The 26,567-nt window shown below is 34.3% G+C and overlaps 2 protein-coding genes across 3 annotated transcripts; one reads left to right on the forward strand and one right to left on the reverse strand.

The window, feature by feature from the left end:
- LOC101898108 (uncharacterized) lies at positions 1–25,682 on the reverse strand. 2 transcript variants are annotated; one of them, XM_059128576.1, is made up of 15 exons: positions 25,593–25,682; positions 25,024–25,501; positions 24,648–24,952; positions 22,776–22,932; positions 22,091–22,674; positions 21,470–22,032; positions 21,117–21,315; positions 20,672–20,820; positions 15,466–15,625; positions 12,829–13,038; positions 12,418–12,600; positions 11,940–12,089; positions 10,053–10,196; positions 822–1,150; positions 1–763 (listed from the first exon to the last, which is right to left on the reverse strand). In XM_059128576.1, exons 2-15 carry the CDS (start codon positions 25,163–25,165, stop codon positions 586–588), a joined length of 3,453 nt encoding a protein of 1,150 aa, XP_058984559.1. In that variant the 5' UTR covers positions 25,166–25,501; positions 25,593–25,682; the 3' UTR covers positions 1–585. The 2 variants fall into 2 exon arrangements, with proteins under 2 accessions (XP_058984559.1, XP_058984560.1); XM_059128577.1 differs by lacking the exon at positions 25,593–25,682 and having other exon boundaries at positions 15,466–15,604; positions 25,024–25,582.
- LOC101897779 (kinase suppressor of Ras 2) lies at positions 1,683–7,245 on the forward strand. Its single transcript, XM_005191153.4, has 2 exons — positions 1,683–2,511; positions 3,109–7,245. Exon 2 carries the CDS (start codon positions 3,179–3,181, stop codon positions 6,671–6,673), a length of 3,495 nt encoding a protein of 1,164 aa, XP_005191210.2. The 5' UTR covers positions 1,683–2,511; positions 3,109–3,178; the 3' UTR covers positions 6,674–7,245.
- Positions 25,683–26,567: the final 885 nt, after the last annotated feature.

Raw genomic sequence — 26,567 nt, forward strand, 5'->3', positions numbered from 1 at the left:
TTTGTATTTCATGATTTTTATCTTTTATTTCTTACTATTGAAATAGCATTTATTAATGTAAATATAGAGTACCTATATAGTATATAGTTTTAACAACAACTAGAATATATAATAGATTTCCTTTCCTCTTTGTTTGACAATTTTCAAAAAAACACATAGAAATCTTTAAGGTTATTATTATTATAAGTCTCAAAATTTAACGGTTATAATAAATGTGTTGCTATATGGATGACTAGAATTTAGAAAAAAAAAAATAATTAAACACAATTATTCAATATTAGGCTAGAAATGTAAGTAACATTTATATATAGGAATATACGAGTATATGGAAATAGGTAGCATTAATTGAATCTCTCTGTCGTCTCCTTTGGTAATAAATATGTTTATTTTGATTATTAATAAATAACTTTTTTTTCAAAATGTGTATGCTTTGAAATTCACTGGGATTCTTTGGGATTCAGATAGTTTTTCTTTTAATAATGCAATAACTTATTTAAATGCACAAAATGTCTTTAAATTGTATATATGTCTGCACATATTCTAATATAAATCCGCTTGTTTTAAATAGAGAAATTACTTTCCGATTCAATTGAACTTAGGTACTATTAAACCTTTCAGCATATCAAAACTATTGCCATCGGGATGTACAGTTTGTTTGGTGCCATTGGCCAACATAACCTCCAAATAGCCATATTCATCAATGCCATGCACTTTGGCTTCCGTTTTGGAGCCATCTTGATCACAAATTGTTATGGATTGGTCGCTGCAAAAATTACAAGTTAAACCTGTCTGTATTGGAAAAGAACTCTATCATTACTTACCCATGCAACCATAAATCATAATAGATTTTATAGAATTTATCAAAATCTCCGCGTTGTACCAGCTCAACAAGTTTCTCAATTTCATTGAAAGTCATTGCCAAAAATTGTTCATATTTAAGCAGAGGCAGTTGTTTTTGATTTGTATGATTATATTCCCTGATCATATCATTTATACACCGTGTGGGTTTGTCATTATCCAAATTGATACCACATCCTATATTGACAATAGCCTGTGTACCAATCAATGTTGTTTTAACGACAAGTCCACCAATTTTTGTAACGCCATTGGCATAGGTATCGTTTGGCCATTTTAAACCAATATTCAGGACCTGCAAAAAGTAAAAATAGATGGATTAATACAATACAAGCAAGTGAGCTGTTTAAACCGGTGGTAATAGCAAGGAAATCACCTTTCAAATTACCTTTCGAAGAAATTCAATAATTGGGTATATACATATTTTAAAGTCTGCAACGATTTTAGATATATTCTCAAATATACGTTTTGGATGAATAGTCAACTTTGGCAATATCATCGTCTGTTATTCTTTTGATGGTGCAAATAAATTGAAATATTTATAAATCATAAGATTTCCGAACAATCCACATTAAGTTCTGACAGAGAATAGAAACACATCTAATAACAACCTCTGGAAGCATCGGTTGAAAAATCAACTTATTTTCGCTTATACTTTCCAATATTTTTGATATATCAATGTTCGCAAGTGATGATGCATCTACCTCTATTCTTCTACCATATTTATAACAACACGCGCCGTCGGCTTTCCATGACAAAACATTGACGGCCATAGACATCGATTTTCCACGACATCGGTCTTACTACTCAAACAGTTCGATTAACCACAAGTCGACCTATGCATCCCTAACACACTACGAACGAACACAAAACGAAGAAGAGAAATATTTTTCTTGGCTGACAAAAACCTATTTTCCAACGAGAAAATTTGCAAAATTTAAGAAAAATCAAGATAAAATCCACAAATAAAATATCAAATATTAAGAAAGCAATGCCCCGCAGTGAATTGTCAGCAATGAAGGGCAATGTTTGTGCGAAATAAAAACGAAATGCAGTAATAATTATGTAGGCAACCCCTGACAAGAGGAGGCAGCAGCACAAAGAAATGGATAAAGAATTTTTTTTTGGAAAAAAGTTGGCGACAAATTTGCGAAAATATTGCTGCAGTTTTATACGAAAAAGTGAAAGAAAAGTGTAATAATTGGAAAAGTTTTCCATGAAGAAAAGTATAATGAAAATTATATGAATTTGTTGTGTTTTTAATTAAATGAAATCAAATTTGGTGCTCTATACAAAATATAATAAGAAGAAAATACTATACCTAGCAGCAGCACCGTCGTCGTCGTCGCCGCCACCACCCCACCTCCTCTGTTATTATTATACTTTTCGCGTAATATGTTGTAGACGACGTCTTCGTTTGGGACAGACGGATAAAAATAAAAAAGGCAACACCACCACACACACGACCGACAAACGAAAAAAAAAGAAGTTAAACCAAAAAAAAACAAAAAGAATACGGCTGGCTGTTGAATTTTACAAACCACGACGATTGAAGAAAAACCCCATAATTTGTTTTCGCTTATATTGGATATATCTTTAACCGATTATGGATAACAAAAGCTGTAATAACAATACTGTGTGTTGAGACTAAAAAAGGTAGTTAACAAACAATGCAAAATAAAAATATATACAAAAAGTTATTGTCTACGAAAAGAAAATCCTTTTTGTATGACAGAGGCCGTAGTGAGAATCCATAATTCAATAGGAATTTTTAAGTAGGGGACCGGGGGGAGAATGAATTGTTATTGTTCATAATTAAAAGCAATTTATAGCAAATTTAAATAACCATCAGTTAATCATCATGATCATAATTATTGTGTGTCTGTGCTGCTTACAGACAACAACACCAGTGAGTTGTAGTTGCTTTAATACGTCAATGATAAATGACAACTTTGTGGTTTCCATGGCAAGCGGTTTATTCTAATTGTCATATTAAAGATAGTAAATAAATGTAATTAAATTGTGACATATAATATTCCCATTTTGCCTAACCTCATTAATTCTAATAAGAACATTTGTAATACCAAGTACTCTCTATATCTCTCCCTCTCAGACAGTTACTGGGAGAGATGAGAAACAAAACCGCCGGCCGTCAAGAAAAACTATGTTATCGATCAGCTGTTTGTAGCTTTTTTAAAGAATTCATATAAAAAAATTTTTAATTGATTCTACCTTTTTCTTTCTTTGTTTTAGAAATTTTGAAACCCATGCACACATCCCCTCTTCTCTCGCTCCACACATCCAATGTAACAAAATTGTGATCATGATAAATAGTAGTTCTACAACAGCAACTCCAGTTAAAACAATGACACCGGTGCGCAGCAATCCCCATCAATCGAATGCCCACTCAGCTTCTGCATCTTCGTTGCCAGCCAATGATTTGGATGTAATACAGGATATGATTGATTGTTCGGCCAATCGTTTGGAGGGATTGCGAACACAATGTCTAACCAGTACCCTGTTAACGCAACGAGAAATACGCAGTTTGGAAACCAAACTGCTACGTATGTTCTCCGAGCTATTACTAACCAAAGGAAGACTAAACGAACGTTTGCCAGCAAGCGGTCTACCACATACCTCAGGCAATGAATTGCGACAATGGTTAAGGGTGGTGGGTCTAAGTCAGGAAACATTAAATGTTTGCCTCACTCGACTATCAACCTTGGAACAGCTATTGGAATTAAATGAAGATGCTCTAAAGGAACTTTTGGAGCACAATCCCAATTATCGCGAGGAAGAATTAAGGCGACTAACCAAAGCCATGCAAAATCTAAGAAAATGTAAAGATATATTGACCACACCCGCTGTACACGAGACTACGCAAGATTCCGAGTTGGCCACAGATGCGGAGGAAACTAAATCGTCAAGGGAAAGTAATGAACAATTAATAGAACAATTATTTTGGGATTCATGGGATCGACATCATCGTGGCAGTGTGGGTAATATTGGTATTACAGCATCGCCACGCACTAATCGCAATGCTCTAAAACAAGCCAAACAGCAGCAACAGCATCAATCCAACAGACAATCGCCATCAAACGATAATCAATCAGCATACAAATCTTCATCCAGCACCACCTCCATAAACAATTCCATGAATGATGACAACAATTCCACACAAAGTAGCCAGAGTTCGGCACTAACATTGACTCTAACGCCATCACCACCCAATTCACCATTTTCCATATCAACCTCAGTATTTGGCGGCGGCGGTGGTGGCAGTTTAAATGGTACCCCTCAAAAGACCACAAAAATTGCCGGCACTCCTCCACCCATGAAAAAACACATGACTTCTCTGAACAGTAACCAGCCATTGACGCCAACGCATGCTGCCTCACTGCAGCACAGTGCCGGAGGTTATCATCATCAGCAGGCCCATCAACAGGATCACATACCCATACCTTTGTCAAAATCGAAATCAAATGAATCCCAGTTTCAAGATTCGTCATTGTCTTCGATGTCGACAACCATCATAAGTTCACCGACCATGGCCAATAGTGGTGGTGGTGGTGGCGGTCCTTTGAAATATAACTCTGGCTATGGTAGCAACACAACAACAGCAACCAGATCAAGACTTAACACAGATCCCAGTCCCGACAGCCATTCATCGGCCAGTTCAGATATATTTGTGGAATCATCCAACAACAGTAGCAACAACAACAGCCTACAAGTCCCTCTTTCGCCCTGTACACCCATTGTCAACCTAAGCATGAGTCACAATATTGCCCATCGTTTCAATACGGTGGTGAAAGTGGCCACATGTGATTTATGCCTGAAGCCCATGTTTATTGGACGCAAATGCAAGGAATGTAAATATCGTTGCCATAAAGTGTGTGAACCCGATGTGCCACCCTCATGTTGTTTACCTCCAGAATTTATAAAAGAATTCAAGAATGCCATTAAGGATCAGGTGGCTGCCGGCTATCACAATCAACTGACACACACTCTGCAGACACAATCGCCCAATCAAAGTCATGGTAGCTTGGGCAAACAGCGTAAGGCTCGCACCGCCGGTGGCGGACGTCATCAGAAGCATGGCTCCAATGTTAGTGCAAGTAATGCTGGTGGCATCATTGGTGGCGGTGGCATGCATGCCGACAGCAGTTCACCCGGTTCCAGTTGTAACAGTTCTAGTCCTTCAAGTCCTGCTCTTTTCAATCTCCAACATCATCATTCTTCGGGCGATATGCAGGCCACCACAATAATGAGCTCATCGGCGGGTGGTTCGAGTACCAGCTCCAATATGTTGTCCACACCTTCGTCTCACAAAAATGCCAGTCAATTTAATTTTCCTGATGTTACCATTACCTCCAACTGTAACAATCCGGCTGGGGCAACAACTGAAACTATTCTCTCGGCTCAAAATGCAAACACCTGTTCGCCAAGTCATGAATACAACATGATGGATGGTGATGGTCAACAGCAACAGCACCAACAACAACGTTCACGCAACAACAGCAATGAAGCCTTGATTTCATCGACAGGCAATAATTCTAATAATTTGAGTGGATCAGGATCGGGTGCGGCTGTGGGTGGTGTGCAAGGCAACAGTTCATCATCAACAACTATGTCGTCATCGTCGACAACAACAACGTCACATCACAACAACATTGCGGCGGCCAACAATATTGTAAATGCTGGACCGGCAACATTTTTCCCACGAAAACTAAGTTCTGCTGGTGTGGATAAACGTGGCAATTTTACCGAATTATCGGATACCCACAAATCAAATGACAGCGACAAGACCGTATCTCTGTCGGGCAGTACCTCTGCCTCCACAGACTCTGATCGAACACCGGTGAGGTTGGATTCCACAGAAGATGGTGACTCTGGAAATTGGCCAAGACAAAATTCCCTATCCCTCAAAGAATGGGATATACCCTATGGAGATTTAAAGATGTTGGAAAAAATTGGCCAAGGTCGGTTTGGTACCGTGCACAGGGCCATGTGGCATGGTTCTGTGGCCGTTAAACTGCTAAAGGAAGACTATTTGGCCGATGAGCAAATGTTGGAGGTCTTCAAGGCTGAGGTGGCCAATTTCAAGAAGACACGTCATGAGAATTTGGTGCTTTTTATGGGTGCTTGCATGAATCCGCCGTACTTGGCCATTGTGACATCCCTGTGCAAGGGCAATACCCTGTACACCCATATACATTCACGTCGCGAGAAATTTGTCATCAACAAGACCACACTGATAGCCCAACAGATTACCCAGGGCATGGGCTATCTGCATGCCCGCGGCATCATACACAAGGATTTGCGCACCAAGAACATCTTCCTGGAGAATGGCAAAGTTATTATAACCGATTTTGGTTTGTTTAGTTCAACAAAGCTACTGTACTGTGATAAAGGTCTGGGTGTACCACTTGGTTGGCTGTGCTATTTGGCACCCGAATTAATGCGTTGTCTTATGCCTTGTAAGCCTACGGGTGAGATCCTGCCATTTTCGGCTGCCTCGGATGTGTATTCCTTTGGTACGGTGTGGTATGAACTGTTGTGCGGTGAATTCCCCTTCAAATCCCAGCCGCCGGAATCGATAATCTGGCAAGTGGGTCGCGGCATGAAACAAACGCTGGCCAATTTACAAACATCCCGTGACGTGAAGGATATTTTGATGTTGTGTTGGCATTACACCGTCGATGATAGACCTGATTTTCCCAAACTGTTGACATTGTTTGAGAGATTACCGAAGAAGAGATTGGCTAGATCACCCTCACATCCCATACAATTGTCTAGATCAGCTGAGGCCATATTTTAAGGAGTGGGAATTGTAATTTCCGAAAGATAAATTATATGCCGACTAGACAACAGAAAGATGGGAAGTATGGCAAAAATCAACAACAAACTACAACAAGATTATATAAATAAATGTAAATATAAATAAATAAATAATATTCAATATATTAAAGTTGAAAACAAAACAAAGCAAAACAAAAAAGGACTTTTTTCCGCAAAAAAGGCATTCCTCCCCTTTTCTAGAAATTGCATGTAAATTATAAATTATATGAAACAAGCAAACAAAACACACACACTTACTTTTAGCAAACATCAACAAAACAAAAGTACATATACATATTAATTTAAAAAACAAATATGCAAAATGAACACACTACATAATTGTAAATATTTATTGAGTTAGAAACTAAAAAAAGCATAAAAACCGAAAGAAAGAAATAACAAAACATAGCAACCATAACATATGTTTAAAACAAATTATTTAAACAAACCACACAAAAATATCTATGCTTTAAGTAATTACAAAGATAAAATAAAACAAAAAAACTATGTAATATCATTAAGCTAAAAGACAAGCAAAAAATAAAATAAAAATAAATTACAGTAAACTGCAAACAAAGCAACCTCTAAACAAACATGTGAAACTCTATATTTACATTATAAATAATGTAAGCAAACAACATAATTTAACAAAAAGTAAAAAGTAATTACAACAGTAAAAAGAAAGCAAAACAATTAAATAAAATAAAATAAATTATATGACATTACACCATAACAGAAAAGAAAACGAAAGTCTATTTTATTTTGTCAGCAAAGGGGGAATGATTTTTGGGACGGATGGGAGGGTACCACGTAAGAAAATAGGCATAGGCGAGGGGTACTCATTTATTATTTTTTACAGATTAAAAAAATTTCTAGGGAGAATATCTCAGACGAAAAACAAGGGAATTGATGAGGATTGGTGGCTCTTTCCGTAACCTAGGTATTCCCTGCCTCACCCCATGGTAAACGTTACAACAATAAAGGGATTAAGCTTGGCCATTTTGCAACAACAAAATACTATGGTATCCCGAACATACAAGCCAACACTGTTCGATTAAACGGTGATATATATATTTTTTAATTTTTAAGAGTGGATTTTATCCAGCTGTGAATTTATTAAAATATAATTTTCCGCAGTGTTATTATATCATTGATTCAATAGTAAATTTATTCAACACACTTTTTAAAAGAACGTTTTTATCCAACAGTGGATTTCTGAAAACATTTTCCCAAAGACCAAACAATCTGTAATTTTTTAAAAGGAACAACCATTTTGTGGAACACCAAAAGATCTTCAAATCACGATTTTTTTTTAAAAAGAGAACCGACACAAGGTGTTATTTTTTTAAAGATTAGGATTTTTTATAAAAAATATTCTTTTGTCGTAATTTTTTTAATTAATCAAAGATTTTTTTAAAACCAGTTTTACAGGAGGAAATCCGAGTATTTTTTCTAAAATATTTTTTAAATTTATAATACACCTAATTTTTTATAACCCCAGTCATACAGAGTGAGATGAAAAAACTGCAATCAACTTCAGACTGCTGTCATTTCTAAGCCACTCGACCGACAGCTGTTAAAATTATTATATTGTTTACAAGCGTTAGTTATTCGTCATGGAATTCAAGCGTGAGAGTGTGATTTCTTTATATTTGGCTGGAAAACCACAAGTGGCTATCGTTAGAGCACTCCAGCATTTAAATCTGAATAAATCTTTTGTGTCTCGTACCTCGTGAGCTGAACATATCGGCATATTCCATTCGGCAAATATTGAAAAATGAGCACGGGGTAAAACCACCGCAACTTCGCTTGGCCGAAAACGGTGAACTGCCGAATTTGGTTTTGTCTGATGAGAAAACATTCGTTGTCCAACCGTTTGTAAACAAACAAAATGATTCTATTCACTTGCCAAAGAGGTCAGCTGAAAATGTGCACCTTCCGGTGGCCACCAGAACTCAAGCGTGGGCCGCCATAACAGCCGATGATCGCTCTCCCCTCGTATTAATCGACCGTGGCGTCAGAATAAATGCCGAATATGATTGCGAAAATATTCTGGAGGGTGTATTAAAGCCTTGGGCACGCAAACATTTTGGTCGCAGACCTTGGACACTCCAACAGGACTCAGCACCACCGCACTCAGGTCGCGCCACCCAAGAATGGTTACAAAATGAGGTTTCTCGCTTCATTTCCAGCGCACAATGACCATCAAAATCTCCGTTGGAATATTGTGTCTGGAATATTTTGGAAAGTAAGGTTGGCACTAAAAAATGCCAAAGTGTCGATCACCTCAAGCAAGCGCTTCGCCGGGAATGGGTCAAAATATCGCAGAGCAACATTTGGGCGGTTTCATTGGCCGTTTGAAGGCCATAATTCGTGCCAAAGGTGACCAATTCGAACAAGTCTAAACTTTTTCTAAAATTTGATGCTATTTCCTACATTTTTTGCTTTCATTCAATAACATTTTTAAAAAAATGTAAAAATGATGGCGTTTGACTTGTTGCAGTTTTTTTATCCCACCCTGTAAAGGCGAACCCCTTTTGGTACCTCACCCACAAAGTGTCACAAGTTTCAATACTTTTATCTGTTATAAATCGCGAAACAACTCAGCGATTCTTTATAACTTCCTATATCTAAATTTATGTCTCTCAACCACAAATCTAAGATGAATATGGAATTTATGATTTCACATAAATTGGATACAAATTTTTGATTTTCTTATAATTTTGGTGATACCAATATTTTTATCTGTATTAGATGAAGCGTGAAAATGATATACTTAGTTCGACTATATATGAGGGTATACATCTGTCGGCAAAACTGACCGATAAATTTTTACTTGTTTTTTTCCAAAAATAATTTTCAAAGGATATTCCTACTTTTTTTTTAATTTTTTACTCGAAGGTCTATCGGTGATTGCTTAAAAAATTGTGATTTTTCGTGATTTTTTTTTCTTTTTTCAAAAAAAAAAATTAAAGGGACAATTTTTTTAAAAATACTTTTCAAAGGAGAATTTCATTTTTTTTCAAAATATTTTCCCAAGAATTAAAAAAAAAAACATTTTTAAAGGACAATAGGTGAATATTTTTCAAAAATAATTTTCAAAGGATGTTCCGTGTTTTTTTAATTGTTTACACAAATGACAAACCTTAATTTGATCCGTGATTTTTTTCCAAATTTTTTTAAGGGATTTTTAAAGAAAATCCTTTTTCACTGCGAGAAGTTTTAAAAAATATTTTGAAAATAACAATCAACCAACTAAGCTTCCATCGGAATACAGGTTTCATCTGCCCCCAATTTTTCATTAAATCTCCAAATATTTTGTGGTATTTATATATATATGTTTTTTAAGTTTCACTTACCTTATATTGTTCATGACCCCGCAAAACATTAGCCAAAGCCGCTCCAACAATATGCTGTACTAGCGGCAAGCGTTGTCCCAAAGGACTGTTCAAAGAGATATGCAATTGAATGGAAAACATGGCACATCCTAGGGGACTTAACCACTGGAAGTAAAAAATAGGAGAAAAATATTAATTTTCGACAAGGCGAAGGTGTATTTTACGAGGGCAGATCAACATGTATGTGTGTCACTTTTAAAGCTCCCGCAGCCGTTCAAAATATACATCGTGGTTTTTGTGAAGATTAGGAAAAAATGAGTTTTGACAGCTCATAATATGGCAATTTTTTCGGGGGAAAGTCATCAATCGAAACAAGAGAAAGCTGGAAAAATACTATGGAGTCAGAAAAAAATAATGTCTTTGAAAATTTAAGTTTAAACTTGTCTCTCTAAGAGTGACAGCTACCGATATTTGGCTTAAAAACGGAGTAATTCAAAATACCACCTCTTTTATACCCTCAGACATATGGCTACTATACCCTCATTGGATACGGTCAAAACATGCCTAGTCGAAATAACGTTTTGAACCCTAGGTCTCTTTGGACCAAATCCGTTTCAGGACATTTGGAGTCGATTTAGCGATGTCCATCCGTCTGTCCAGCTGGTGCGCATGATAACTCTTGAAGGGAGTATTGAAGGTACACCGTAATATTTTTGTCAAACTTATATCTCCCTCACAAAAGGTCGAAATGTATTTTCTGCACTAAAAGAGAAAGGATAATCCGATTTTGCTCTAACTTTGCAAATCCTAATATTTGCGTCAGTGCTAGGTCTGGGGCGAAAATGGACAATATCGGTCCACTCCAACAAGCACCTCCCCCACAAAGGGTCAACATTTTGAATAACTACAACTCTAATAAAATGTGATGTTAGATTCCGATTGTCTTCAAATTTTACACATTCCAATATTTACATTAACCCAAGGTCTGGTGTTAAGATACAATATATCGGTCTACTCCTTCTGGTACCTCACCCAAAAATGGTCGAAATTTTCAAAAATATTTATTTTCTGCACAGAAATAGAAACAATAATCCGATTTTGCTCCAACTTTGCAAATCCTAATATTTGCGTCAGCGCTAGGTCTGGTGCGAAAATGGACAATATCGATCCAATCTATCAAGTACCTCGCGCACAATGGGTCAAAATTGAATGAATAATTACAGCTCTTATAAAATGTGACGTAAGAGTCCGATAATCTTCAAATTTCACACATCCCGATAATTTTATAAGCCTAAGGTCAGGGGATACGATGGAGAATATCGGTCCACTCCTTCTGGTAGCTTCCCAACAAAAAGTCAATTTTTTTTTTGCTCAGAAAGAGAAGCAATATTCCAATTTTGCTCTAACTTTGCAAATCCTAATATTTGCGTCAGTTCTAGGTCAGTAGTGGGATTCTCTAAGTAATTGTTTGAGTTAACGACAAAAATCACTAACTTTAAAATCCAAAATTTTGATATATGAAAGACAATATATAAGTTGACAATATTGATATCTATCGGTAGGTCTTAGCGGCTACTTTGATTCCGTCGCAAACTTACCGACACATTCTGTTGATTACCGGAATTATAGGCATTTTTATTTTGCCGACTTTTGACGGTAACCCAAAAAATGTGTTAGTAAATTCCACTACAGGTGCAAAAATGGATGATTATCGTTCACATTTTTATTCATCAATTTATATGTCTAGCATGAAATATTTATAAGTTCTTGGAAAAGGCTATAAACATATCTCTTTTTAACTTTCCTTTTCAAATGCCAGTCATAAAAATGAGTTTTAAAACTTTATAATAAGATCTTTAGTAATGTTTTTATATAGCATCTAATAAATTATATTGGACCTTAACTCACCTGATTGTTACTGCGACCCATGCCGGATGTTTGTTGCCTTGGTATAACTGCAATACCATTACTCAATTCCAGATCGCTAATGACATGCTGGGAACTACTAACAACTGGTGCATATATAACTAAACGACCCACATAAGAGGTCTTGAGATTCTGCAAGGGCATAAAGAGAAAACATTTTTTATTTTATGAATATTTTTTTTTAATTTCTTTGATAATTTCACAATTTAATCGAACTAGATGCCAATTTATAGGCTTTTTGTTATTTATTGAAATAAATTTAATAAATTTGTAAATTCCAATATTTTGGAACTCTTTGAGTTTTACTATGTTAGTTTTTATTCTGATTAATTACATATCAGCCGAAACTCAAGAAGTTTCAAAATATTGGAATATGAAATGTTTTTAAATATATAATTAAAAACCATTACCTTGACCTAAAGCTCGATTAAATAGCATTTATTTTATTATTAATACTTACATCAAAATATTCTACAGTGGAAAAATCCTCTGGACAGGAATGTATTAAAATGGGAAGTATATTGGAATTGACATTTGGCAGTTTATCATCTGGACCGCAGAATTTCATCATAAGATTTGATGTGGTAATGGCATTATCGTTGCCGCATTGATCTTTTAATTTCTCCAATAGCTCAAATTTAGCCTAAGTGGAGAAAAGTGGAAATTACATTTTTAATTATCATTGTTTTCGAAAAATGAGTCCCTGTTTTTGGATGACAATTCGAAGGTTAACTCGAAAGAAAACACACTCATTCTATGGTTTTTTTTTAGTTGAAACAACAGCATGCAAGGAATGTGAGTTTTCTTTCTAATACATTTTCAAATCATCATACAAACATGAGACCTAATTTTTTTTTCACAGTGACATTACCTCATGCTTGCCCAAAAAGTAGGCTTTTTTGTAAACACACTTTGGTCCGGCCGAAATATCGGCAACGACTTTATTCGATTTAACATTTAAACTCAAATGATTCTTTAGCAAATCGGAAAAGATTTCATGGCGAATTTTATCGCTCTCCTTTAGTATGGCATATTTTGATTCATCCGATTCAAATTCACTGGGATTTATTTCCAAATGGACCTTGGGGGAAGAGAGAAATAAAAGATTAAATTGTTGGAAAGTAAAAAAGGGATTTTTGGGATGCGACTTTCAAACATTAAAGGAAGAAAACGTATCAAACGTCCCCTATAGATGGGATATCTCTTTTTGTTATAGATCTTATATAGAAGACTTTACACATTTAAATGCTGGAGTGCTCTAACGATAGCCACTTGTGATTTTCCAGCCAAATATAAAGAAATCACACTATCACTCTTGAATTCCATCTCGCATAACTTTTTTTCTGGAAAATTCTCACCAAAATGCTTTTGTACGCTTGTAAACAATATAATGAGCTGTCACTGGAATAATTTTAACAGATGTCGGACAACTGGCTTAGAAATGACGGTAGTCTGAAGTTGGTTGCAGTTTTTTGGTCTCACCCCTGTATTTGATGCAGACGATTTTTAATCAGAATTGAAAAGATTATAAAGATGTTGGCATAAGTCTTTTAAAAGAACATTTAACACCGGACGACCTTCCAAAAGGTCTTCTTCTGACAGAGGCATTCTACGAAAAAGAAAATTTTCTGTCTCAATATCCCTAAAATAAGGAAGTACCATTGTATAAAGGCAAGTTGAGGGCTATGACTTCGAAATGGAACAGCGATGATATTGATTACTGCAGAATCTGTCAAGATGAGGAAGAAATTGAGACGATCGAATATTTGCTCTGCCAGCGGTCCAGCATTCATTAACGTGATACACAGGTAAGTGGGGGAACGACTGTCACACGATCTGTATTCATTTTCTTACACTGACTCTACAGTAACTCCTCAATTAGCCAGAAGATTTAAGTGGATAGAGACGAAAATCTTTTGAACATTTCTTTAAAAGTCGACGTTCGTCAAATTATCTTTCAAACATTTCTTTAAAAATTCACGAATTTTTTTTTGAAACTTTTCTTTAAAAATTCAATATTCTTTGAAAATTTCTTTAAAAATCCTCGCCTAAAGTGGTCGGAATATTCTTTGAAAATCCAAGACTAAAGTGGTCGGAATATTCTTTAAAATTGTATTTAAAAATCCACGCCTAAAGTGGTCGGAATATTCTTTGAACATTTCTTTGAAAATCCAAGACTAAAGTGGTCGGAATATTCTTTAAAATTGTATTTAAAAATCCACGCCTAAAGTGGTCGGAATATTCTTTGAACATTTCTTTGAAAATCCAAGACTAAAGTGGTCGGAATATTCTTTAAAATTGTATTTAAAAATCCACGCCTAAAGTGGTCGGAATATTCTTTGAACATTTCTTTGAAAATCCAAGACTAAAGTGGTCGGAATATTCTTTAAAATTGTATTTAAAAATCCACGCCTAAAGTGGTCGGAATATTCTTTGAACATTTCTTTGAAAATCCAAGACTAAAGTGGTCGGAATATTCTTTAAAATTGTATTTAAAAATCCACGCCTAAAGTGGTCAGAACATTCTTTGAACATTTCTTTGAAAATCCAAGACTAAAGTGGTCGGAATATTCTTTGAACATTTCTTTGAAAATCCAAGACTAAAGTGGTCGGAATATTCTTTGAAATTGTATTTAAAAATCCAAGACTAAAGTGGTCGGAATATTCTTTAAAATTGTATTTAAAAATCCACGCCTAAAGTGGTCAGAACATTCTTTGAACATTTCTTTGAAAATCCAAGACTAAAGTGGTCGGAATATTCTTTGAACATTTCTTTGAAAATCCAAGACTAAAGTGGTCGGAATATTCTTTGAAATTGTATTTAAAAATCCAAGACTAAAGTGGTCGGAATATTCTTTAAAATTGTATTTAAAAATCCACGCCTAAAGTGGTCGGAATATTCTTTAAACATTTCTTTGAAAATCCAAGACTAAAGTGGTCGGAATATTCTTTGAATATTTCTTTGAAAATCCAAGACTAAAGTGTTCGGAATATTCTTTAAAATTGTATTTAAAAATCCAAGCCTAAAGTGGTCGGAATATTCTTTGATAATTTCTTTAAAAATCCAAGCCTAAAGTGCTCGGAATACTCTTTGAAAATTTCTTTAAAAATCCACGCCTAAAGTGGTCGGAATATTCTTTGAAAATTTCTTTAAAAATCCACGCCTAAAGTAGTCGGAATATTTTTTGGAAATTTTCTTTAAAAATCCACACCTAAAGTGGTCGGAATATTCTCTGAAAATTTCTATAAAAATCCACACCTTAACGTAGACCGATATATCTCATTCAAACATCCTGGGCATAATATCAAAGCCTGTGCCAATTTTCATAGCTCTATCTTTATTATTGCGGGCTCTATCGAGATTTTTACTAATTTAAATTGGGAGACATGGCTAAATTGGCATAGAATTTACCGCTGATCGAATTTTTTTTTACTTCATGGGGTCTTCGACGAATATTTGGAGGTGTTATAAACGGAGTGATAAATTTAATATATTATTGTTACTCACCTGTGAGAATACAGCCGATCCGCCACTTTTCTGATTCTTGGCCAATAGTAGACTAGGCGTGTTCCATGTTTCTTCGGTTCCCAAAACTTTGACATCCAACTGATGTAGGTGACCCTTCAAATCCTTGAGTTCAATGGACCTTGGTGGACACACTAGAGCTCTAAATTTTTGTCGTGCATTGTATGTTGTGCAGGATTTCAATTTGATTGCCAGGATTTTTTGCACACACACACACATTTGATCATCAAACAAAAAATCCCCATTTCGCACGCACACACATACAAGCACGCATACATAATACATACATAGGCAGTAGTAATTCGAAATAGAATTTTGGTTTGTTTTTGTAATTTGGATTTTCAGATACAAAGTTACATTTTTTTTACATACATTTAGAGTTTGGAAGAAAAAAACACATACAGCCAGCAGAACGAGGAGCAAGCAATGTATGTTGTAATATTGAATTGTATGTGATTGTTGTAGTTGTTGGTAGATAGTTAGTTAGTAGTAGTATTTAGTTAGTTGAAGACAACAAATTTGAAGTATGGGCAAAATTGGTAGTATGGCATATGACAAAATGGCATTTGAATTTTTTGGTTTTGGTTTTTTGTTGGGAAAAAATGACAAAAAAGTAGTAAAAAAAAAGAAACCCAAAGAAAATCAGAGATTTAAGAAATGTTCTTACAAAAAGAAATATGCTATAATTTATAGTAAAGTGAATTTGAAAACAAGAAAATTTTCGTATACTATTATTGTTTTGTGTTTTAACAAGCCATTGAGAAACTATGTCGTCCTTTTGGTTCGATTTTTTTGTTTTTGTTTGTTAGTAAAGAAATAAAACAACAAATAAATTACCATTAAAAAGCAATAACTCAGACCATTCATGCTGTGCCATGTGTATGAAGAAATAAGAAATCAAATGTTTTGAATGGTGTTGGCCGAAAACCGTAAAATTTAGATGGGTTGTGTATTTTTTCCCAACATACCAAAAATACAATACAGCTTGAGAATAATATTATGAAAATAGTTTATCGTAAGAATTTTTCAACAATGCTAGAGAAACACTTTTTTGCACAAACTTTTCTCAAATCTGTCCTTTGTTGACAAAATTGTTTTGATTTTTTTTTTGTTTTTTGAGAAATTTTTCGACAAAAAATATTTTCTTTGGTTAAAATCAAAATCACGCGAATTTAGGACCATTTCCGGAAAAACTCTAAGGTAATGATGAATAATAATTCTGGGAATCTGTAGTATATATTATTTCAATCTCATTTCAGAATAGAGGCGTCAAAAGTTGCAAGAATTCAAGAGAAGTGAAGAATTAGTGGAGGAGATGCAGAAGCTCAAATAAGGGGAAAGAAAGCATTTAGGACCAAGGCAAAAGGAGGCAGTGAGAGTTGGGATGGTCATCAATGAATGAAATGTGTAAAATAATTAAAAAAAATGAAAAAATAACTATTTTATACCATTGAAAAAATAAGCTTGATATAATATTGCTTTCGTAAGCTTATTCTACAATTACAAGAATAAGCTTATGAATAAGGGTTCCGTTTTGATTATTCTATAATTGTTAAACAAACATTTCTCAATACATTCTCAAGATTTTCTCAAGCTTAAGGCTTATGTTTGTAAGCTTATTAAAATATTATTCTCAAGTCAATTTGGTATGTTGGGTTTGTTTTGTTAGTTTGTTGTTGTTGGATTTTGTTTGTTTGGGTGGAAAAATCTGCTCATTTGTAATTAGGAAACTAAACATTTAATTAAATTATTTACAAAAATTCGAAATTTTGACCCTTCTTTTTTATATCAAATACAAACCAATTTTAAGGGATTTAAACATATTATAACAATATTTTTTTTTAAACAACACTTTTATGCAAAGAGAGCAACGTGAAGGCAGAGTGTGAGAATTTTGCATACAAAAAAAATTATCAAATTTGGGATTTACCGAATTTGAGATTTTAATTCAAACTGTTCTATAAAGGCAATAAAATGTGTTTTATTTTATTTAAAGTACATTCTTCACATTTATTGATATTTTTATACCCTCCGCCATAGTATAGTTTGTCATTCCGTTTGTAACACCTCGAAATATACATTTTAGACCCCACAAAGTATATATATTCTTGATCAGCATAAAATTCTATGTCCGTCTATTGAAATCACTCTAGCTTCCGAATGAAATGAAGAAGGCTGATAAAATTTTACTCAAATCTATAATATGACTGCAGAACTTTTGGTATTGAAAATGGGCAATGTAGGTCGATGTTTTGGTATAGCCTCTACATAACGGTACCTCCCGAATAGCCCCCATAATTTTTCACCAATTTTTTTCAAGTTTCACATTTGATTATTGTAATGGCTTATGACAAAATTTGCCTATACAGGTCCACGTCGTCTTTTAGACATTAATATAACGGTTACATTTGGTAGTTTTAAGATTTTAACAGAACTTTAATGGATTTTTTTTTTTTTTTTTGAAAATTGCCAAATTCGTTTCACATGGTGGAGGGCATTCAAAGTTCAGCCCGGGCGAACTGAAGCTTTTTTACTTGTTAAATTTCTGATCTATGCAGGATTATTAATTTACGTGTATAACAGTTTTACAAAACTGTTATACTGTTAAAATTTGATGAAATGTCCAATTTTAATATAGTTTCACTTTTCTACACTTCTCTACATTTCTTTGTATATATATTCAGACACATTGTTACATTTGCCTTGACATACATTATTTAGCAATGACTGTGTTGGATAGCTCTGATTGGACAGATTATCACATTTGGAAATTTTTCATATTATTCGATATTTTTAATTTTTTATGTGTTCAAGAATATTAATTTTATTGGGATAACAGTTTTTTAAAACAGTTATACTGTTATAATGAAACTGTTATACTGTTAACAATTTGATGAAATGTCTAATTTTATTAACTTTGTGCACCTTGACACATTTGTCTTGATATATGTATTTTTGTACTTTGTACTTTGAAAAAAACTTTACATGAGTCACGTCCAAATTCATATCATTATTTTCATTTTCCTACATTTTCTATTTTTTTTTTTTTGCAAATTTTGGGTTATTTTTTGAATATATCTTAGCAGCTTGTAATTGTCTATATATTTGATTATATTTTCTTTCACTACAATTTTCCAATAATAGAAGTAATTCTGATTTACCCGGTATTTCGGTAGCTTCCGAATTTGAAGTGACAGCCATTGATATTCTACGAATAGAAACTAAGCACAACCATAAGAAGAATGTTCAACGTTGAAAGAGAGAGAATCTGTAAGTCAAGAAGTCCATCAGGCAGGCCCGACCTATGTACCGATACGGTCACCTATGTATGTTCCCTCCACCATCCTCCATAGTAGATGAAGAACCTCGGCTAACTAGGCTTTATTTATTTATTTCATATCATGATGGTGAAGTCGTCTGAATTCGTATTGGGATAAGATTTTACCACAGACCGGCCTATCGGGTTTTAAAGTTTACTTATCACCTCGCTAGGTGTTACTGACAAGAGACTTGAGAACCTTGTTCATACCTCTAATCATACCGCAAATGGCGGTGATATGCGTGGACTACTTGAAAAGTCTATCAAATGTGACACCTAAATCCTTGGGGTAATCGATGGTCGAAATTAAAACACCATCGAATTGCATATTCAGTGATAGCCACATCTCCGCTGTACATGTGGTGAAAATTGCGGCTGCAGTTCACTGTCCTTGCAGTAAAAAAAGGGGGTCAGATAATCTAAGTAAGCGGTTAATCGATCGCAGGTTGGTCCGAACGTATGTTATTATTTCTATGCCTTCTATTGAGCGTGAAAGCTAGAGGTTCCGGAGATATCACCCACCTTGGAAAACTCTTTGTTTCACTTGTTTTTTAAATTCCAATGATCCAACCAATTCACTAGTTCCTCCGAAATCTTATTTTCTACCGGGACATCACACATATTGAGAATCTCTCTGAAGCGTCGGTTAGTTTGCTTTCAGAATTCAGACCAAAATCTTTCCCGTGGTTATGAAAAGCGCAAAGTTCAATGATTATAAAATCAAGAGATATACTGATGAAATCGATTTGGTTGAAATGGTCTGGTCTTACAAAAATTACAGGTTGCCAATTAACCTAGGGTATGAGACGCGATTTTATAAAATTTATTCGGTTTCATACAATTCACTAACTTATCTATTTTGCTTTTTGAACAGCAGCATGTAATGAAACATGGTGCAGTTGTGGTTGCCTCTGACCCAATAGACGAGATGTGCGTCGATAGTGCATCCATCCTCAACCGCCCTTTTTATGGCACAGAAAAGCCTGTGGAGACTTAACAAATTTTTGATGATTTGAAAAAAAATTCTCCGATTGTCTTAACTATATTCTGGAAAAATCTAAAGTAGGACCTTTGAATATTATTATTAAAAAAATCAAGGACATTCGATTCTCTGTTTTTTTTTTTTTGTTTTTTAAGATTACGTACAGTCCTTTGAAAATGTTGATCTTCAAAAAGTATTCTTTAAAAAAACCAGTCTATAGGGCATTCGAAATATACTCTTTTAAAAAAAGAAGGTCTGTTGGTTCTACGAAAAATACACTTCAAAAATGTACGTTGATTTGGCCGTTTGATAAGTATTCTTTTAAAAAATGTCTTAAAACAATTAAACATGTTTTTTTTTAACTCCTAGTAGAATTGGCTCTTTTAAAAATATTCGTTAAAAATTTTAAATTATTAAAAGCCAGTACAACAATGATGACAATCTTGCAGTCACTGTCCACGAAACTATTTTTGGTATGGTCCTGTAACCGTGCTCATGCTAGCCATTTGGCTGATATTGTTTCTCAATATTGGATATGAAAATAACACCTCTTTTTGGAAAACCTAGACTATATAAAATATAGTATGACTCCAAAATATTAGTTCCGTTAATCCCACGATTAAATTTTTGCTATACATTATGCTAAGATTATCTCCAAATTTTAATGCATGAAATATATATTTCTACTTTAATTGACAACGAAGTCCAGCAATTGCCTTACAATTAAAATACAAATTAGTCACACACTCACACCTCTTTCATAAATAAAGATATAGCTCGTCATTTGCATAACAGCGTTTTTTATCATTTGGGGTTGGGTTTTTTTACTTCTAAAAATAAATGTACACTACTTAGAAGCAAGGAATATGACTAGACAGACTACTTACGGTTTGCGATTTGTACCATAAGCCGAATCATCGCTGTCTGTGGAAAAGTTTTTCTTAACCGGCGATGGCTGATAACAGAATATGTGATGCATCATTTTGACCTTTTGCCATTTGTCATAGGAGAATTGTACCAGTTCATGTTCACGTACCTAAGCATATAGAAAAAAAAACATTAAAATTATATTCCATGTATTAGCATGTGTAAATCTAAAAATGAAATGACAACGAAAGCCTAAGCCAACAAAATGATACCCTACACCATACACGCACATATATGTATATGTAGACAAGGGGTTATTTGTGGTATCACCACATTTCTTGATTCATAAGCCATTGGAAATTTTACATATATGTAAATTTCAAGCCATTGAATATATACATTTAAAACTGGTGTAGAATATAATAAACTGTGGTGGTAGCCACGACTATTGTCTTGTATTATTACCTCAGCTGTGCGATATGTCGGCAATATAAAGTGTAAAACATCCGAACACAATGACAGCACTTTGCCACCATGCAAAAAGTAATCAACAAACAGTTCGCCCATTGCATTGGCCACCGAACCGCATACCACCAACAAGGCGGTACTGTTTAGCCAATGTTTCTGTTCGACTTGCTGTTGTGTCATGGGGTAAATAGTGTAACTGGAAAATAAATGGAAAAATGTCATAAATTTTATTAGTTGCCTCATATGCAAAAGAAAAAGGAGGCCAAGATGGGTAGAGGACTTGAGGGAAATGGTTTGTAATAAAAGAATAACAAAACAGAACAAAAAAAGGGCAGTTGACGTCAACTTACGTGTTTTCGGCTAAAATTTCTTTCAAAATATTGATGGCACTTTCTCTAGCCGTTGCAGTTTCGGCATAGACCAAAACATTTAAGGGTTTACACTCTTTGATGCTGTCCTTGTGACGTTTTAAACTGGGCCGTTTGGCATTATCCTTAATGGGTGAGGCAGAGGCCATCGCTGCCGTGACTGAGGATGGCAATGCTGCTGGAGCAGCAGTTGTGTTAATTGGTTTCGTTTGGTCGGAATTAGTTGTGGATATTGTTGTTGCTACATCTACTTTAGGCAGTGAAGCCGCCGTTGTCTTGGCGGTTTCAGACTTATTTGGTGTTGGCGGCATTTCTTTGCTTTCTTTAGGGATTTCTGAAGATTTCTCGGCCTGCCTTTTAGGAGATTCCTTGCGTGCTGTGCTTTGAGATTCTTTCTCTTTTGTTATTGACTTCTTGTCAGATACCTTTTCTTCGGGTTTTGTAGGTGATTTGGACTTGGAACGTTCGGCTACCTTGGAGGCAGCAATTTTTTCCAATTCACTGGATTTTTTGGTTTCCGCTTCGATTAGAGACTCAGAGGAAGTCTGAAAATGACATCAATTATTAATTTTAAAATGTAAAATGTATATTGTTTATAATTACCTTGGCTGTTTTAAAACGCCCTGCATCAGGCACCCCAGGTTTCCTAATCTCCGTAGGCTTTGCCCTCAACTTACTGGGACTAGCTGCCTTCTCCTCGCCAGTTCTTTTACTTGTCTGTGGAGATGCAACTTTTTGTTTGCTATTGGCATTTTCGTTTTGATTGACTTTTTCATTTTTTATAAATTTCTCCGAAGAATCTTTTGCTGATACGTTTTCCTGTTGAGCACCATCCTGTTGAACTTTTTGCGACATTTCTTTTTTCGATTTTTCCCCATGTTCCAACTTCTTTGCATCCTGTGCTTGAGGTTTTTTGGGTGAATCTTTTTTAACACTACTTTCTGATCGCTTTTCTTGAGGTATAAGATCTGGTTTTATAGCACTACTGGCAGCTGGAGACTTACTTTCCGTTTTATTTTTATTGGAAGAATATTCGATGGCTTGATTGGCCAAAACACTCACAGCCCGTAGATCATCTAAATGTTTTGGCCACTCTTCGCGGTTGCATTCTTCCATGCTGCGAGCGGGCTTACGTAAATGACTACACAACAGTGAATAAGGCTGGGGAGTACCATCGTTGCGTACAGCTAATGATGGAATAAAGTTTGAACGAATTAAAAAAAATAACAAATAAAATTTGCTTTGCAAGACATATACTTAGGTCTATTTAGAATTGTATGGTGCTTACACTCAATCCTTAATAGAGGCAGACGATCATTGATAAATAAATTATTTTGTAAAAATGTATCTATTAATAATTTGGTGAAGTGCTCAATATCAGTTTCAATGAGCACCGCAAGGTGGGAGTCTATTTTCCAGGCGATCAGCTTACCATAGTTTTCAATCTGGAAATTGGAAAAAGGAAGGAATTTTTAAAAAGGTATGGAAATTTTAAAACAAGGTCATCGTTAAAAAAACTATTATTTGTTTAAATTTTCAAAATTTTGTTCCAGTTGTATAAAAGTTTTATGAAACTGGTATAACCATGAAATTTAATTATGCTTCAAAAAATGTGGAATATGACATGAAAAATGCAAATTTGAAAGAGTATAACAGTTGTGTACAGCTTTTGTTCTGCGGTAACGTTACAAAAATAACCCCTAAATTGAAAATATAAATCAACTATTCAGTGAAAAACTCATATATCCGCGGTGAAACAATAAAAAATTGTATAAAACTTTATAGGAGATTTATGAACAATTTTGATCTTTATTTTATAATTTGAAAAAAATATGAGTAATTTAAAAGAAAAAATTACAAATTTGTAAGAGTATAACAGTTTTATTATAGGGCTTGTTACTTAAATTGCACTCAAATTAATAGCGGTGCAATATAATGCTCGTAGATGAGGAATATGAAGTAAAAATATGTGGAATTTAAAAGAAAAAATACAAATTTGTAAGAGTATAACAGTTTTACTATGAGGTTATATAACAGTTTGCAAAAATGTTGAATATGTAGAAAAAGTTAAGTTAGGTAGTAAAAAAATTAAAAAAATAAATTAAAAAAAGAAAACAAAGTCAATAGGCACAATTTCCTTAGAAGTATAACAGTTTCATTGAGCTTTTGTTCAGAGAAAATTATTTCTAATTTCATCTTTTCATAAACAGAAAACTTTATTTAATCAATTATCATATATATACCGATTATTTAATCACAAAAAAACATATCTGCATCATTAAAACACATTATAAAACTGTTATACACATGAAAATAATTTTTATAATTTGTACTAAAATATATGTAGTGTTAATGTCCTCTAAAAATAAATATTTATGCAAGTATAACAGTTTCACAAAACTGTTATACCCATGATTCATAGAACTGTTATACCCATAATTCATAATATTTTTTAGTATAGAAATGTTGTATAGTAAAAAATATAAATTAAAAAAAGAAAAACTGAGTCAATAGGCACAATTTCCGCAGAAGTATAACAGTTTCATTTTTATGGAAATAAAAGAAAAAAAATTTCAAGAAATTACTTTCAAACACTGTTATACAAGAAAATTAATTTTGTAAGCAAACATCAGTACTTTTGTAAAATAATCAAAAATATATATTGTTAACATTCTCAACAAATAGGCATTTGTATAAGTATAATAGTTTCTAAAACTGTTATACATATATATGTATATTCCATTTGCCCTTATTTATAACCGGAAAAAAGGTGCAGATATTTTTAGCATGATGAATTGTTTCTATGAGTATAACAGTTTTAAAAAAACTATGGAAAAATCAAAACGAGAATACATGTCTGCTCAATTTTATGAAATTCAACTCAGACGTTTTTGAAGTGTAAGCCAAAACAAATGATTAAAAGAATTTAATACAACTATTTTCCGAAACTGTTATACAAGCAAAAAATGTGTTTTTCGACAAATATACTATCCAAATAAGCTCCCCATATTCAACATTTTATTTTTCTATTTTTTTTTTCTATTTCTCAAAAATAAATCGTCAAGTAAATCGAACCCCCCACACCATAAGTGTTATAAACAAATTCAATTCATATAACAACAAACCCAGCTCACACATACGCGCACACACTATCACTTACCCTGACTACATCTTGTTGCCACACACGATCTTCATAACATGGTGTAGTTTCCGTTTCTAATAAAAGTCGTATCAGACCACTGCCATGTCGATCTAAACTTAAGCTGCGTTGCAGTGATTCGGGTGATTTGCCAAAAATAAATGGCCTTAAGCCGGGTGCATCGGGAAATGTTATCCATGATGATGTGGGTATCGATTGTAAAGGCATGAGACAACAACCACGATTGTTGTCGTGCAACCAAAGTATTTCCGTAACTCTGGCTATTTGACGATTCTGACACAATTCCGATGTTGCCAAGCGTGAGTCTTAAATGAGAAAAAGCAAAGCACACACACATTTATATAAGACCCCTTGCCGGTAGCGCAATTAAACTTACAGAAACCATCATCTCTGTTCTGAGGCAAAACATAAAAGGCTATGGTGGCCTGTTGAGACAATTGTTCGCCAATTTTCTGGCATATCTTATTGATACGCCAGGATTGCAAGAATGTAGCGCTCACGTAATATAAAGTTAACATGACGAGTAGTAGCAGTAGCAGTGGTTTGTTGCAAAATCGCTCAACAACACTTCCAAGGATAAAGGACAGAACACACACACGGTTCAGCTGAAGAAGAGGCCGGGAATAATTAGCGACGCAACAGCAAGGCCAATAAATCAAATGATAGATGAAAGATTAGCTCAGTAGATGGCTTAGCAGGGAAAGAAACTAAAACTTTGCCAAAAAGGGAAACTTTGTGTGTTTTGTGGATAAATAACAGGAACAGGATAATTGCCAAGCCTTTGCTTTTGGTTTTCTTTTTCCTTGATTTCTTCAATAACTTTGTTTTATGTCACACTCTCACTTTGTAATGCTCTGCAATTAGAAGGAAAAATTCGCCCAGAGCTCAATTGAATCAGACCGCCGTTTCATAACGTTTTTAAAGACCTATTTTTATGAATTCTACCTTCTTTTCTCTTGCGACGACAACGAACGAATTTTTCTTGTTCCGCCACCAATCACTGCGTGTTGTTGGTATGTTTCTTTCCTGATTTTTTTTTGCAAATTCATTTTGTTTTCGTATTCATAACAAAATTTTTGGTGTAGGAAAAACATGACGATTTTCGATTAATCGACGGCCAAAGAAAAATCGTAACAAAAAAGAACCGGAAAAGTAACTGTTGTTGAAAAATCAACTCGTTTTGAGATTGAATTTAAAATTGGATTTAAACACCTTTCGCCTTAAGACTGTCTGGCTAATTTCCTCTAAGAATTGTCCCTTAAATTCTCATAGAAGAGGTAAACCCGACTAAAAGCTCTAATGTAAACATACTGTCATTCACGTTTATGAGAAAAAACATATGCTCCCCTCCATGGAAGAAAAATAAAGGTAGACACGTCGACCCAGCTGCTGGTACAATTAACTGTCAAAACAAAAAACATATAAAATCTACTTATATTTGAAAAAAATAAACAATTTTTTGACATATCAATGTTTTCAAGCATTGATGCATCTACTTGTATTCTTCTACCATGCTCCCCTCAAAAGATTTGCAAGCAGTGAGCTGATTTGTCAATACAAAACAATTTGAAACGATGGAAAGAAATGCTCTGTTCCAGGACCTGCAATAATCTACTATTTTGGCAATTTTTCTCGATTTCATAAAGGGAGAATCGGTTATGGAAGTAAAAACTTTTACATTCTTGCTGTTCTAGCACAGACCTCTAGTTTGGCTCCGATATTATGAATGGAAAAGTGTTAAAATTCTTGCAGTTCTGGAACAGATCAATAGCGAACTATAACAAAAGCTAAGCATTGACTTGCGTTTAACCATGGTTGATTGTTACAACCTATATGTTACAGAGCTTACGATTTCGTCACTTGGGTAAAAAAGTTTTTTGTCATAGAAGAACTTCAAAGTAGTAAAACTGCGATAACCGA

This window comes from Musca domestica, unplaced genomic scaffold (genome assembly GCF_030504385.1).
Source record: "Musca domestica strain aabys unplaced genomic scaffold, Musca_domestica.polishedcontigs.V.1.1 55, whole genome shotgun sequence".
NCBI classification, from domain to species: Eukaryota; Metazoa; Arthropoda; class Insecta; order Diptera; family Muscidae; genus Musca; species Musca domestica.